This window comes from Notechis scutatus, chromosome 5 (assembly GCF_049901735.1).
Source record: "Notechis scutatus isolate UNSWTSFEM ecotype Mainland chromosome 5, rNotScu1.2, whole genome shotgun sequence".
Lineage (NCBI taxonomy): Eukaryota > Metazoa > Chordata > Lepidosauria > Squamata > Elapidae > Notechis > Notechis scutatus.
In genome coordinates, this window is record NC_142013.1 from 7,477,297 (window position 1) to 7,493,616 (window position 16,320).

Here is a 16,320-nt window from a genome sequence, read left to right on the forward strand (position 1 = left end):
TTCCGTCATCCATAAGGCGTCCTCCTTGCTTGTTCACCGAGCAAGTAACAGAATAACAGCATGACAGAGTCGGAAAGGAACCTTCAAAGGTCTTCTAGTCCAACCCCCTCTCTCGTTTCAGACAAATGGCTCTCTAATATCTTCTTAACAACCTCCAGGGTTGGAGCAGGAATACACGCAGATGATTTCAAGGGAAGTTGATCAAGTCTGAGAGTTTAGAGTTTTATGCTCCAGACGCTATTCCAACAGGATAAAAGCATATTCTAAGATGCGTTGAATCTCTTCGGGGCTCATGCCTAACTTTAAAGATTATAGCCAGGGGTGGGCTTTAATTTTTTTTTAGCAAAGTGCCCGGTTGCTGGGTGGGTGTGGCCGTGGTGGGCGTGGCCTAGTCAGTCTCCTGCACCACGGTGTGGGGTTTGCCCTCCCGGGCTCCGGATGCTTTCCTCGAGCCTCTGGGAGGACAAAAATGGCCTCCCGGGCTCTGGAGGCTCTCTGGAAGCCAGAAATGGGCCCATTTCCGGGCTTTCTGAACATCCGGGAGGCCCACTTTTCACTCTCCCTGGGCCTCCTTGTGCGCCCTGCACGAACCTGCGTCCAAAACGGGCCGCGTGGGGACTTCTGAGAGGGAGGGCAGGGTGGGTGGGGCCAGCCAGGAGTAGAAATTGGGGTTCTCCAAACTGCACAGAATCTTAGCTAGGGGCTCCCCCAGACCCCTGCGTACCCCCAGCAGCCCCACCCCTGGTTCTAGCCTTTCCGCTTTGCACCAAGGCAGCAATTATGCTCTGATCAGAAAGTTCTCATCGGCACAGAGAGAAACGTCTTTCTTCCCTTCTCAAAACCGATTGCAGCGTGAGGATGACCTTGGCAGAATCACTCTCCTCTCAGCAGCCCTGGTCCAAATTTTTCCTCCCTTGCAGAATCAATTCGGTTTTTAATGGCGTAATTGTTACCGAGCGTAATTCTTAGAGGCAAGCTATGGGACAGCTGTTCTGGGCAGCGTGGAAAGCTTTTTTTAAAAAAAACTCTACAGCGACACCCCTTCCTGGCAATGAATTATTATTATTTGTTTCCCCCTCCCAAAGGAAGTGATTGAAAAATCAAAATGTCCCACAGGGTGGTGATGCTGGATGGGAAAGATACAAAGCCACCCTCTGGCCTCCTGATCCAACGTTCTCATCCGCAATGCAAAACCCATAAATAGGTAAAATGAAACATATGGGTTTGAAGTTGTAGCAGATGGCCTTGTGGATCACAATTGTCACTGATGGTTGATGAATGTCCCCAAGGTGCTTTTTTTCAGGAGGCCAACTGGACTTTCTTTCTCTTTCCTTGAAGACATTTCACTTCTCGTCCAAGAAGCTATATCGGTTTCTGATTGAACGGTAGGGCTTCTTGGACGAGAAGCAAAACGCCTTCGAGGAAAAACGAAGAAAGTCCAGTTGCCTCTTGAAAAAAAGCAACTTTGGGACAACCATGACCTGGATGATGGAGAATATCATGGACAATTAGGCTGGAATGAAAAGTAAGACCTTGATAAGCTATGAGGTGAATATTCCAGGCTATGTATCTCATTTCGTTAGATGCCATCTCAAGTATGGTGTCCAGTTCTGGAGAACATACTTGAAGAAGAATCTAGAGAAGCTGGAATAAGTCGAGAGATAGTCAACAAGGGTCTGGAGGGAACCATTAACTACATCGTATGAAGATGACACTGAAAGAGCTGGGGAAGTTTAAGGTGGAGAAAAGAGGACTAAGGCTGAAGATACAAGTAGTTTTCAAAGAAATGAAAGGATGTCTTTTGATGAGAGTCAAGATCTGTTTCTGTTGTTCCAGAGTACAGGACATAGAATAATAGCTATAAAGGAAACAGGAAAGCAGATTCCAGTTGAATTTTAGGAGGAAAAATCACCGACTTTAAGGGATGGAGTTAATCTTTGTTTCAAGATCATTGAGCTGGTCCTATCCAAAGACATTTTCATGGTCATGTGCCAGCATGATGTCATGGAGCTCTGTCACCAGTGTCAAAGTCACCAGTGGGCTTTCATGCCTTAGGTGGGACTAGAACTCACAGTCTCCTGGTGATGGGGGCAAAGTCAACAATTCTGAATCTTTTTCTTGAATACCAAACAGATTAGGCAACTATATACACACTGTCCTGACCACTTAAAGAAAAAAGGCAGCATATGTGACATAATAAACTATATTCAGGATATATATATTATATAGATATATATATATATAAATTCAATGGTTATGAATGAAAAAAAAAGCTTAAACAAATGTCAATGGCAAGGATCCAAAGATTATAATATTGGTTCCCCCTTACCCTTCTATTGACATGGTCCTCTGGATATTCACGATGGGAGGCTGGGTTACAGAACTATGCCTGGAATGACTGCATGGAAAGGAAAAGGAACAGGAAAAGGGAAAGGGAAAGGAATTAATAAAAGTAGCATGAAGTTTGTTTGTTTTTGCGCATGGAGGTTCTTGGTCTTATTGCAAACAAAGTGGTTGGATGGATAACCTAAAATAGCAGGTAGTTGTAGATCCCATATGGATGCACCTAGAATTACTGTGCATCCAATGAGATTGAAGAGAACAAGAAACATAAAATAGGGCCATGGCAGTTGAGGTTGAGGTTCTGACATAATGCAAGTCAAAGAACTCTTTTTGGGAAATAGGATGTGCATGTTTGATGTCTTGACCATGAAAATGGATACCTTTGGCATTACTTTTCCATCTGGAATGTACAGAGATGGATTATCAAACATGCCAATTTATGGAATAACCATCTGCCCACTCATCCATCCATCCATCCACCAACTCATTCATCCATCAATTTAGCCATCCAGTGCTTTATCTACTCACTCACCCATCTATGCAACCATCCACCCATCTATGCATCCATCCATTCTTCCATCTATCCACCCATACACCCACCCATGCATCCATCCATCCATTCCTCCTTCCTTCCTTCCTTTCTTCATCCATCTTTCCACCCACCCACCCACCCATGCACCCATCCATTCCTCCCTCCCTCCTTCCTTCATCCACCCACCCATCCACCCACCTATCCACCCATCCATCCACCCACCGATGCATCCATCCATCCATCCATCCATCCATCCATTCTTTCCTCCCCTCCCTCCTTCCTTCCTTCCTTCCTTCCTTCCTTCCTTCCTTCCTTCCTTCCATCTACCCACTCACCCATGCACCCATCTAACTACCTATCCACCCACCCATCCATCCATGCAACCATCAACCCATCTATGCATCCATTCATTCCTCCATCTATCCACCCACCCACCCATTGATCCATTCCTCCCTCCCTCCTCCCTCCCTCCCTCCCATCCATCCACCCACCCACATATCTTTTCATCCATCCACCCACCCATCCATCCACACATACTGTACATACATCTAACCACATATCCATCCACCCATCCACTATTCCACCCACTCACTCATGCATCCATCTACCCACCTATCCATCCATTCATCCATCCATCCACCCACCCACCCACTTATCCATCCACCCATACTATACATACATCTAACCACCGATCCACCCACCCATCCTCTATCCATCCATCCACCCACCCACATACTCATGCATCCTTCTAACCACCTATCCATCCATCCATCCATCCTTCCTTCCATCCATCCATCTACCCACCTAGCCATCCATCCACCCACCCATCCACCCACACATACATACATCTAACCACCCATCCATCCATCCACCCATGCTTTCTAAAGGAACGAACTGCAATATTTTAGCTCATTCTAACTCTTATCTAAGCATTCTGGCCAAACCTCTCCAGCCTGCCAAGTACATGGACAGGAAACCAGTAATAGGGCTGTAGACAAGACTGGGAAGAACAACAAAGCAGCCTGGAAGGAGTGAATAGTAAACCAGTCCCATATTGTTCACTGGAAAACTGGATTTCTCTACCCAGTGCAATGATTCAGAATGGCGCTTCAACATTTGACTTTATCCCTTAACTGTAGCAGCATTTCAAATATACCATTATCCAGCGCCCAGGAATAAAAGCAGGCTTGCATCCAAGATCACCCTGCAATTTTACCTTAATGGCATGTATCAATTTATGAATCTTGAATATTTTTTTAGAGCTTTCAGCATCCGAGTTGTCTTTTTTCCTCAAATCACTCCAAAGGGCGGACGGAATAAATGGGAGAGATGGAAAGTATAATACACCGCTACTCGGGTCCCATTATTCTGCTTTCTGAATGTCTTCCTTTTCCGAGTTCACATAATAATACGTTGAGCCCTACGCGAGCTATATATATGTTGGATTTGTATAACATGCCAAGCACACACAGGTAGTCCTCGACTTACGACCACCATTTGAGCCCAACATCTCTGGGGCTAGGCAAGACAGTCGTGAAGTTGAACCTTGTCCCCATTTTACAACCGTTCTTGCCACCACGGTCGAGTGAATCTCTGTGGTTGTTAAGTTAGTCACGTGGTTGTTCAGCGAATCTGGCTCCTTCCCGTTGACTTCGCTCATCAGAAGGTCGCAAAAGGGGATCACGTGACCTCGGGACAAGGCAACTGTCATAAGTACATGCCAGTTGCTTAATGTCTGAATTTTGATCGCATGTCCGTAAGGATGCTGCAACGGTCATAAAGTGTTAAAAAATGGTCATAAGTCACTCTTGGCAGTGCCGTTGTAACTTCCAATGGCCACTCAACAAATGGTTGTAAGGGGAGGACTACCTGAACACATAAAACCATTCAGTTTAACACTCGTTGAAACTGGCATGAGCAAATGACTGCAACTTACCTGATGGAGCAGGTTGTGTGACTTTCACAATAAAGAACTTCTGAGCTGTATTTACCCAACCTGCTAGGCTAATTCCTTTGGAGTATTACGTATTCTATCAGCCCAGGGCGTGTGGTTGTGTATGGTTCAAGAGATATATGAATGCAGGTCGTTCACTTCGATAAATGTCTGTTCTAAAAACTACAAATTGATGTCTTGTGTGCACCTGGCTTTACATTACTTTTATGCAAGAGGACTGACTTGGAATTCCTATCTAAGACAGATTTCTTTTGATGAAGAGGGGGAAAAAATAACATACAGTGGAGCCTTGGTTCTCAACTGTTTTGAAAATCATCGAATTGGTTATTCAATGCATTTCAAGTCGAACATTTTTGTCCCAGTACTCATCATTTGTTTGGTACTCAATGCAAAAGCTAGAACTTGTCGGTGTTGGCTGCCTTGTGACTTCATTATTCCATATGGGGAAAAAATTGTTTGGAACTTATCATTTTTGGTACTCATCCTGCCTCCTGGGATCAATTGATGAGGAGTACTGAGGTACCACTGTATTTTGGTGAAAGTCAGACTGAACTTCTGGTGGCTACATGGAGATGCTCGTGTTGTTACAGAGCATAGAACAGAATAATAAAGTTGGAAGGGAACTTGGAGGTCTTCTAGTCTAACCCCCTGCTCAAGCAGGAGACCCTATACCATTCTGGACAGTCTGGTTGGGCAGTCTCTTCTTGAAAATGTCCAGTGTGGCCTCCATTGTCTTCTTCCACAATTTTTTTTTTTAGAATTCCAAGTCTAATCTACAGCTTTAAAATGTCCCAATGGTTTCCCATCCAGGTTATTAACCAAGGTTGCTTTGCTTTTCAAATTCAGCCAAGTTCTACTCTTAGCAAAAAAATAATAATTGTGGATTCCTGAGGCCTTTTGAAAAAAATGTCAGAACCCCAGAAACAAATTCTTCTCTTAAACACTCCTTCAGTCACCACATCTTCTTGCTGTATTCTAACACAATGTAATCTCTCTCTCTCTCTCTCTCTCTCTCTCTCTCTCTCTCTCTCTCTCTCTCTCTCAAGTCAAATAGACAAATAATCAGCCACATGGAACTTTGAAATATTGAAATAAACTTTGGCTTTCTATTGCCTATCTCAGATGTAAAATATGTCACTTGAAGTTGCTTGCCCATCCTTGGTTCCTCATTTCATTAAAGAAAAAAAAGCTAGTTATTTTGAGATCTTTAGGGGGAGAAAAGCACGCACATTGATTAAACGCAAGTTGTCTTCAGGAGGGGGATCAATTATAATCATATCTCTGGCAGAAAAGCCCTGATGGATCAGATTGGGCTCAATCTGCATATATGTAAATGGCATCACATCATGCCTAGAGTTACGATTCCGTGCAGATTAACAGCATGCTGAAACACAACTGTCTGTAAATATCAGAAAGAAACAGAAAACAAACAAACGACAGCCACCAGGAGAGAACGGAATACAGAAATAAAGGTGACGAATGAATGAACGGAAAATTAGCATGAACTAATGGGAATCGTAGGGAATCATAGCTTATATTCAAAAAACCAAATTCCAACAGAATTCTAGGCCAAGGCCCTAATTTCATCTTGGCACACCTCTGGAGATGTGACGCAAACATATACCAGGAACTGCTCTTGAGATAAGGTGCTTATTGAATTGCAGGCAGAGGAACAAAGCTCTGTTCTTTGCTTTAAGGCCTGGAAAGGCTAGTTGTATGAAATTCAAGAAGGCTTCATCCCAAGGTAAATTAATAAGAATTACGGTATTAAGGTTAGAATCCTATGTAGCATGACTTCCCCTGCTCTGTTGATATCATCATCCTCATTTAATGATCCCATAATCCCTTGGGGCATGGAGTCTGGGCAACTGAATGGAGCCGAGTGTTTACTGGCCGGATGCCCTTCCTGTCACCAATGTGGAGTTATATTCAGCAGATATATTCTCATAGTGTGCCCAGAGAGAGAGAAATAACTGCCTCTACCTAGGTTCGAACTCACAGCTTCCTGATTGTGAGGCGAGAGCTCCACCTCTAGGCCACTGCACCACGCTGCTCTGTGAATATACCAATCACCCTTCTCTAAAAGAGATCACTCTGTGCAAAGTGATCTGGGAACGTATAAGACTATAAAATACGATTGAAAAAACCGCTCTCTAAAACACAGGGGGGAGTTGAATGGAATCATAGCGCGAGCAGGAGAATTGTAAGAGAAAAAGATGATTGATGAATGAATGGCTTCCTGTTTTATTCAGGGTCGGTGGGAAGATACTAGTGAGCTGTGATAGATCACTAGGCAGGAGAAGGGAACCCTTTTGATGATGGTTAGTTTCCTACAGGTAACAGTAAGAAACCATCAATCTTTGGGAGGAACATTTAGAAGGAAAGAAAGAGCAAGCATGTGTGATGCGCAATCCAAGAACGCTTTCCTGCTATCAAGAAACAGACACCACTGTCATCTTTGCAATGTTTAGCTAGTGCAATTGAGATGGATGCAAGGATGCTGTTTTGAATGCTGCTCTGAACAATAGGGGCAAACTTGCATGTTGGGTATCAGGCAGCTGGCGAGTTCTAGCATCTCAACAGAGGTCATGGTTGACTAATGCTCTCCCTTCTGTTAAACAGTTTCTCTGGTTTGGTAATACCCCCTCAGCTGTTTTAGGCTTAACCACAGCTGGAATGATCCTCTTTCCACAACTCTTAGGAGCTGTATGAGAAATAGAAAAGACAGAATAAGGCTGAACTTAGATCTAACTTGGAAAACAGAATAACAGAGTTGGAAGGGGCCTTGCTCAACCCGCTGCTTAAGCAGGAAACCCTATACCATTTGAGACAATTGGCTGTCTAGTCTCTTTTTGAAAGCCTCTAGGGATGAAGCAAACTGTTCCACTGCTTCTATTGTTGTCTTCCGAGAAGAATGGATCATGGAAACCATGCTTGGACCCATGGATGACCCATTAGTTTCCTTTTTGTGGTCCTCTACCAATCGCTCCCAGAATAAGAGGCTGCTTTGTGTATTTTGCAAGGGTTGAGGAAATTAAGGAGGAAAAATGGTATCTACTTGTAGGTGCTCGAAGCATCGATTTTACATCTTAAAACGGCCAGTTCAGCTCATCCAGTTTAATATTTGGTCATTGGGAATTCTGTACAATGACTTCTCAAGGCTTCTCAAGACATTGGAACATGGACATTCCTGATGTCAATCCACTTTTTAGAACAAAGTCTTCCAAAGAAACCTGTCATCCTGGATTGGTCACACCTTTTTGTGACAGGAAGAGTGATGGCAGAAGACCAAATAGAAATATTGTGGAGAAGAACAACAAAGATGATTCAGGGACTGGAGGCTAAAACATATGAATGGTTGCAGGAATTGGGTATGTCTAGTTTAACGAAAAGAAGGACTAGGGGGTGACATGATAGCAGTCTTCTGATATCTCAGGCGCTTCCAAAGAAGAGGGGGTGAACCTATTTTCCAAAGCACCTGAGGGTAGGACAAGAAGCAACAAATGGAAACTAATCAAAGAGAAGAGCAACCTAGAACTAAGACAAATTCCCTGACAGTGAGAACAATTAATCAGTAGAACAGTTTGCTTTCAGAAGTTGTAGGTGCTTCCATCAGTGGAGGTTTTTAAGAGGAGATTGGACAGCCATTTGTCTGGAATTGTGTAGGGTCTCCTGCTTGAACTGGTGGTTGGACTTAGAAGACCTTCAAGGTCACTTTCAATTCTGTTATTCTGAAAATAAATGTCAAGTGTTCAGTAAAAGGCTTCTGGCTCAAGACTTTGGTGGTGGCCTGCCTCATTTTTAACCTCCTCACACTAGAAGACATGAAGGTTTTCAAAATTTATGTGCCCATCCTCCATGAGCTGTCTGCATTGGCTCACTCCACATGCAGACACCTTACACGTTGAATTCCATCTTCTATCAGCTAGGGTAGAAGGACTCCTTGGGAAGGAGCCAAAAGAGAAGCCTGCCCCCACCTAACAGGAGAATTAGAGATCTGTCAGAATTCATGAACTGGCAGGGACATGGTAACAGGGTCAGCCAATGAGAGCTGGATTAGAAACTGAAACTGAAGGAACCTGGGCATGGCCCTGCAGCCCTGAGTGCTGTGCTGAGAACTAAAATTAGTCTGCTCTGAGCTCTGAAGCTGAAAGCTTGTCTGGGCTTGTCTGTAAAACCGAAACTATTCTCTTCTCTGCTTGTGTGACGTTGGAAGAATCTACTATTGGTATTGTACATTTACCCATATGCTCTTATGTATATAAAGAAGTTAATGAATCCTGCTGAATCAGTCATCTGTGTGTGCTTTCTGGATTTGATTTCTGTAATAAACCCTAACAAGATCCCATCTCTAACTGTGTTTATCTCTAGCTAAAAGACACTTTAATCCCAGCTAAAAGGTAAGGAAGGTGGTGGGAGGGTTCTCACTCTGCCTGGGACTCTGGAAAAAAGCTTACTGGCTGGAAAGGAAGAAGCCATCATCAATATTAATATGATAAAAACTATAAACGGAAGTAAAATGGAAGAACGATGCAAGCAAAGGGAATACATCCATTTAAAAAACAACAACTACATTAAGGGAAATAAGCCTGCATCAAAGCAAGTTAAAAACATTGCCTATACATAGCAATGGCCCTTGTTTATATGTCAGCTGTGATAGTGATGACAACAGAGGAAGCCCTCTGAAACCTACAGTAGACGAGCATTAGCATTTTGGCAGGGTCTTTGGGAAGGCCATACTTCTCAATGTACCAGATCCATCTTCTCTTGGTCATATCTACCTGACCTACCAGAACAGGGAGATAAGGAATGCTGCGGAGCCCCTTGTTGTGGTCCGGCAGGCCGCCTGCGGAGCTGGCAGCAGAGTCGGACAGTGGGGAGGAACATGGGTCAGTTCTGGAGTCTGGGGAGGGCTCAGACGAGGAATCTCCGTCTGAAACAGAGATGAGGCCAGGGCTGTCTGAAAATTATGTGCTGACTCTGGACCCTCCAGAATCTGACCTCAGCGAGGCAGAGGAACAGGGGGAGCCTGTTCCCAGTGCACGCTTGTGCAGAGCTGCCAGAAGGAAGGCAAGAACAGTTAAGACAAAAGGGGCGACTTGGGAGTAAGGCTTGGAGATGATTGGCCCCTCCCATAAGACATAAAGGAGGAGCAAAGGGACATGAGGCCTTTGCAGGAAGCAACTTTATTTGTTCTGGTCGTTTTAAACTCTGAAGCTCCGTGATGACTTTGTGCTCAGTTTGGCCTTGTACAGCTAATTGGCAATGTAGTTGTTGGCAGCATTTCAAGGGAGATAAAGGTGGGTGCTTATCAGCCTTATCCCTCAAAAAACTGTGGCAGACTTCTGTTGGACTATTCACAAACTGTTTGGGACTCATTACGGGCTGTGAATGCATATAATTCACAGCCGTTGAAATAAAAACAAGGTTACTGTGTGATGGTTACTGTCTCAGGAAGCCTTGATCAGAACACCCCTCTCCTGAGGAAGTCCATCTGGTGGGACTAAGAAGAAGGGCCTCCTCTGTGGTGGCTCCTTCCTTTCACCCCTGCAAAAATAAGATTGGCCCCCACTTTGCAAGGCCCTGAAGAGCTGGTTTTGCCAGTGGGCCTGGTGAACCCAGAATTCGATGGAGCCCATCAAGTGGTTTGTTTGATGGATTGTTGGCGCCAGAGGTGATGGGATGGTTATCTTTTTAAAAAAAATATGAGATGTTTATCTTTGTAAGTCACCCAGAGTCACTGAGAGTGAGAGGGGCGGCCATATAGAACATAGAATAATAGAGTTGGAAGAGACCTTGGAGTCTTCTACTCCAATCCCCTGTTTGAGCAGGAAATCCTATACCAGCTTAGACAAATTTTTGGTTGTGATTTTTGGTTGTGATGGAGCATTCACAACCTCTGAAGGCACTGGTTAATTGCTCTCACCATTAGGAAATTTCTCCTTAGTTCTAGGTTGCTTCTCTCCTTGGTTAGAAAATATAAATTAAAAAAAAAACTAAAATTACATAAATCTACATTTATATGGATTTAGTCTTCATTTGCTACTTTGTTGGTGAAGCAATAACAGACTAAAGTCATAATCTTAAATACACATAAGAATATTTGTGGGAGAACGAAGGCCTACCAAGTTTCTTTCCCCCACTTTCTCTTTCAGAATTCTCTCTGCCACTGAATTCCTTGTATTTAAAAAAAAAAAATAGCCACCCGTATTGTCTTGTTGTTCATTTTCCCCTCTTTCATTTATGAGCCCTACAACCGAGCACAGATGGATGAACTTGATCTAAGGGCACTGCCTGAAAGGTTCATAACCAAACCACCCAGAGGTAGGTGAGACGGCAGAAGGCTCCACCTTGAATCTACAAAATCTACAGAAGGCCCCAACTCGAATCTTCAGTAGACTTGAAAAGTTCTTCAAAGGGCTGCAATCTTTCGGAGGTGTCAACCCAGAGTTAGATATCCAATTCCATGTAGTGCAACTTCCCACCTTCGGTAAGGTAAGGTCCCACCCCCCAAAGGTGGGATGCCACCAAGGCTCACAGCTCTCCAGACTGAATTTTCTTGATCGGAGAGATGGTGTTTCTCAATCAATCAAGAGAGAGTCTCGGAGAGGCGGGCGTACAGCGTGGGTGGCGCGTACAGCCTATCTCCTCTGCCCTTCCGTGACACCCATGCATTCTCACGTGTGGAAATGAGGAATAAGCACATGCAGTACCTGATGATTTCAGAGTCAGGGAGCAGGCCTATGTGGTAGTGGGGATAGGGAGCTGAAAGAAGGAAGCTTTTGTCACACTCGACAGGGGAATAATGTCTGGGAGAAGGTGGCTTATCACAGAATTTGTTCACAGTGCTGTAAACGGGTTCAGGAGGCCTGGTGGTAACAGAGAGACGAAAAACAGAGATTAGGCTTCTTTCAACATGCATCGATTGCACAGCTAACTGTATTCGGAGGCATGCAAAGAAGGTCGACAAGAGAAAGGGTTAGATACACAGAACTCCTGCGAAGTGACGGCAATGCTAGTGACAACCATTGAGAGCGCAAAACGCACAGTACTGTACACGAGACAGCCAGAGGAAAGGAAACCAGTGACACAACGGTGGTTAGAACATTCAGGTTTTAGCTTGTCGGCTGGGCTCAGAGCTTCCTTCTTACCTTCCGGAACCCAAGAGAAGAAGGTTTATTCCCCACCCCGAAATTTCTTTGCTTCACCAGTGCATTTAAACTGAAAAGTTAGACACAGAGCTTTAGCAGCCAAGGAAGAAAATTAGGAACACACCATGAGGGTCAACAGCACAGACTGGCGTTCGGTCATCCGCATTTCGGAAGGCTCTCAAGTGTACATTTTATGGGTGATGCACTCACAAGCTGTGGCCAACTGACACATATACGAATCCATTCTCTACCGTGGCTCATGGTTTTGAGGAGGGTAAGGATACGTGAAGTCAAACAGGTCCAGAGCTGGCCTGTTAGACGGTAGACCGGGTCACTCAGGATAAACCCATGGTACAGTTGTAGAACAATTCTTCTCTAGAAAAGGAACAGGCTACGGTAGAACCAAAATATCATTTTCCAATGTTTAAAATGGATAAGGATCGAAATGAACAGCACAGAATGTCAACTCCTCTTCTGCAGGCAACAAAATTGAAATAGTATTAGACTTTTAAACTATTGCTTTTTAAAAAAAACTTGGCTTTAGAAGGGGCCAGGTTCTAACATGGTATCTGAGAGCATAGTAGTGGCCATCTGCTTGGGACAGGAGTCATGATTTCAACCAGAAACTTAAAAGGTGAAGACCAGAATACCTATTACATTGGGTAATCAGATCTGGATGTAAACATCTGGATAACTAGCCCCTCCAGTTTAATATCTATGTACATACGTCACATCTACACACACACACATATATAAAGATGATACCAAGATGTGTACCTACATCCCTGGTCAACGAAGTGAGCTTTTGAAGTCTCATCCTAGTGTGTTTGTATCTGGACAGGGTGGGATAGATTCAGCATCCTAGCAACATTGAGCGGCTGTGGATATTTGGACCCCTCTAAACTGAACATTTTCCATTCTTTCATTGGGACTTGTACACAATTTGAAGGTCTCCCTGGACTTGCAGCTTCTTCTTGAAGAGGAAGTGGTAGCTGGCGTACAAAAGTGTTTGGATGGATTCATTCTCTATCCACAAACTGTTACTGGACTGGCAAGCACTCCAAAACAGAAATGGAGGTACTTTAGAGTAGGACCTCAGATGTGGGCTACTACAATGTGTTCTAGGTGGGCGTTGTGGCCCACCAGCGGCTGATGGACCTGGAAGCAGAGTCGGACAGCAAGGAGGTTGGGGAGGAACCTGGGCCAGTCTTGGAGGCTGAGGAAGGCTCGGACAAGGGCTCTGCATCAGAGGCAGAGAGGGGGCCAGGGCAGGCTGGCAGTCATCAGCTGCCTTCGGGCTCGGACAGCAGTGAGGCGGGGGAGCTTCTGGAACCGGTTCCTAGCCTGCGCATGTGCAGAGCTGCCAAAAGGAAGGAACAATTAAGAAATCAGGGTCGATGTGGGAGTAAGGCCACAGGTGGACAATGAATGGCCCCTCCCATCAGGATTAAAAGAGGAGCAAAAGGGGAAGGGACTTTTGCAGGAAACAATTCGCTCGTTCATTCGTTCATTCATTCCAGCCTCGTGAAGACTTGTCTGTGTAGCCCAGCCCTTCCCTGTCAGCACTGCGTGTGGAAATATTTACCAAGCAGCTTTCCAGGATAGATAAGGTCTGAGCCAATTAGTATACCTTTGCAAGACTGTTTGCCAAGCCTTTGGCTGAATGTGAATGCACTAAATTCACATTAATTCACATAATAGAGGTTTTGACGGGACTCAGAGTTGGCTTAGTGCTTTTTGGGGGAGCCTAGGACAGAACAGTAGGGCTGCCCTTGAAAACAGCTCAGAAGCTGTCACTGGTCCACAGTGCAGAGGCATGGATGGTTGAACTTTTGTTTTCTGAGCTACACCGCTTACTATAGGCGTCCAGGTGCAATTCAAGATCACCTATAAAATTCTCCATGGTATAGGACCTGGCTAACCACTATCCCTGTAGTGACTGCACTTGGACTTATATACAGCTTCACAATGCTTTACAGCCCTCTCTAAGCGGTTTACAATGCTCTCCTTCATTTTCCAAGGTTCAAAGCACTTTTTGGAAATACAGGATTGAGAAACAGGGCTGGTTTTCCCCGGAGAGTTTGAATGAAAGTGCCAAGGACCTTTGGACCAAATGAAGTAACCTTGCATTTTAATTTTTTCTTTATAATTGATGGAGTCTAAATTAGGTCGATCAGAAGAAATGCTTGGAAGTCTTTGGAGGATATATGCATTGGGACTTACTTAGGTAGATTTATTGTTTCAATAGTCTGCAGTAATAATCAGGGTTGTAGAAAGTTGTACAGGTTCGTTTTCATCTGTCAGGCAGACATTCAATCATTTGTCCTATTTTCTTGAACTTTTGTTGAAAGCTCAGCAAATAACAGATCATCTACTCTTATCTTCTCATCATCAACAAAAGTTGTTGTTAAGTGAGAAATTTGTTGTGAGTTTTGTCCTATTTTACGACTTTTCTTGCCACATTTGTTATATGAATCACTGTGTTAAATTAACAACACTGGGACACTGCAACTGTCATAAATATGAACCAGTTGTCAAGCATGAAAATTTAAATCATATGACCATGGGGATGCTGCCATGGTCATAAGTGTGAAAAATGGTAATAAGTCACTTTTTTCAGGGCCATTGTGACTTCAAACAGTCACTGTGAACTGTTGTAAGTCAAGGACTATTTACATTGTGATATGCAAAACGATGTGGTACATCTAAACAGGTTTATGCATTGCACTCTCATCAGAAATTTTATGGATTTTGTCATTATGATTTTGTGGTATAATCAAAAAGCAGAGTGCTGCTTAGCTGATTTCATTTAAAATCTGAATTTAATATGCTTGACCATTCTTGATACAGCACAGTCGATGCCAACAGCCAAATTCTTCAACAGGGCTGATATCAGTTAACTATCCACTAGTGTCCAGGATGTGTGCGAATCAAAAAAATAAATAAATTAAGATGGTAGTCATAAAACCATCTTCCTTTCTTGTGTGATGCCTGCATGTTAAAAAGGAGATGGATTACTATCCTGTGATTGTGACTCCTCTCTTGATTTTTTGACCTCTACATGGATGCTGCTGTGAACAGACCATGTGTGATACCTTAAGCTAAGAAACTCAGTTAATTGTCTGTATCTGGCATCGCATCCTCCATTTTCTATGGGTTTTTAAACCAAGCTTGATCTGGATCCAAAATGGCTTCCATTTTAGCTTTCCAGAAATGGTATCTTACAGTATAGTTAAGATTTAGTGGATATTTAGCTACCTGGATTCAGTGATGGTTTCTGTCAGGATTCTGGCACTTAACCCCATTTAAATCATGAGTCTCGAGCCGAACTTCCAAAACTTCAAAAGGATTTATTGGGAATTAAACTGTCTGGCATTGCCTGGGTATAACCGACTCTGAGACACATAATTCATTGTCACCCTTGACCCTGGTTACCCCTCCACCGCCTGGGTGTATCGTAATCCATATTCTCCAATGGGACACATCTATAGCCAAGAATCGTCAATCATGATCTCTAGTTAGAATTTTGCGCGGCAGAAACTTCGGTCACTTAAGTTACTATCTTTGAAAACATTTATGGAATGCAGTTTTGGTTTGCAAGCGGCTGCACTGCTCTCCTTCCCTTTCTGTTGGCAACTCTAAAAAGACCAGATAAATATTTTATGAGTTGATGGTTTCATATTTGGATAATACAGTAAGCCATAAAGCTTGGTCAAGGTGCTGTAAAACAGCAGAAGGCTTTGTAAAATAAAAAGGGGCTGTAAGACATGAGAAGGCCCAAATTCATTAAATTGTGTATTTTAGCTCCCTGTAATGCAGTGGCCCCCCAATGTTTTGGACACCAGGGACCAATTCTGTTGGAGACAGGTTTTTCTACGGACTAGAGGGGTTGTGGTTTTGCGTCTGCTTGCAACCCGCAAATGGGGCTTCACTTGTTTGTGCGGCCCAGTTTCTGGCATGCCGGGGACCAGTGTTGGTCCATGGGGACTCCTGCTGTAACACACCGTGCAAAGATAAGAGTTGTGCAGCCTGAAACTAGCGAACTAGGTAACATTATCACTGATGCTGAAGTTGGTGCTCAGATGATGTTACCTAGTTTGGGTAAAGACACTCTTTAAGAAAGCAACCAAGCTCAGAGAGCACACGAGCATTTATAACACCAATTTCAAACGTCATAAAACTAGTAAGCAAAACTAGTGAAAAAGCAGGTGCGTCTGTCCAAAATCTAAGGGTTGTTGTTGTTTTTTTTCTCTATACGAAGCCAAGGCTTATCTTGGAAGTGAAACAGAACATTTTCTTCATTTATTATAAAAGATCTTTATGAAAAGATAGCGGTTTGG

General features: G+C 43.7%; 1 protein-coding gene across 28 annotated transcripts in view; it reads right to left on the bottom strand.

Annotated features, from left to right (window-relative positions):
* The window catches only part of DLG2 (discs large MAGUK scaffold protein 2), a 1,023,659-nt gene that overhangs the window by 173,326 nt on the left and 834,013 nt on the right, over nt 1-16,320 (bottom strand). For 15 of the 28 annotated variants that reach the window (XR_015749696.1, XM_087966058.1, XM_087966055.1 and 12 more), the window contains 2 exons: nt 11,543-11,698; nt 2,330-2,398 (listed from right to left, as the gene is read on the bottom strand). The exons of 6 other annotated variants lie outside the window; for them this stretch is intronic. Coding sequence is in view for 21 of the 22 variants with exons in the window: in XM_087966058.1 (XP_087822184.1) it covers nt 2,330-2,398; nt 11,543-11,698 (225 nt within the window). In the remaining variant the exon portion in view is untranslated. The remainder of the gene's footprint in view (nt 1-2,329; nt 2,399-11,542; nt 11,699-16,320) is intronic. 7 more of the 28 variants (XM_087966064.1, XM_087966061.1, XM_087966060.1 and 4 more) reach the window with 2 other exon arrangements.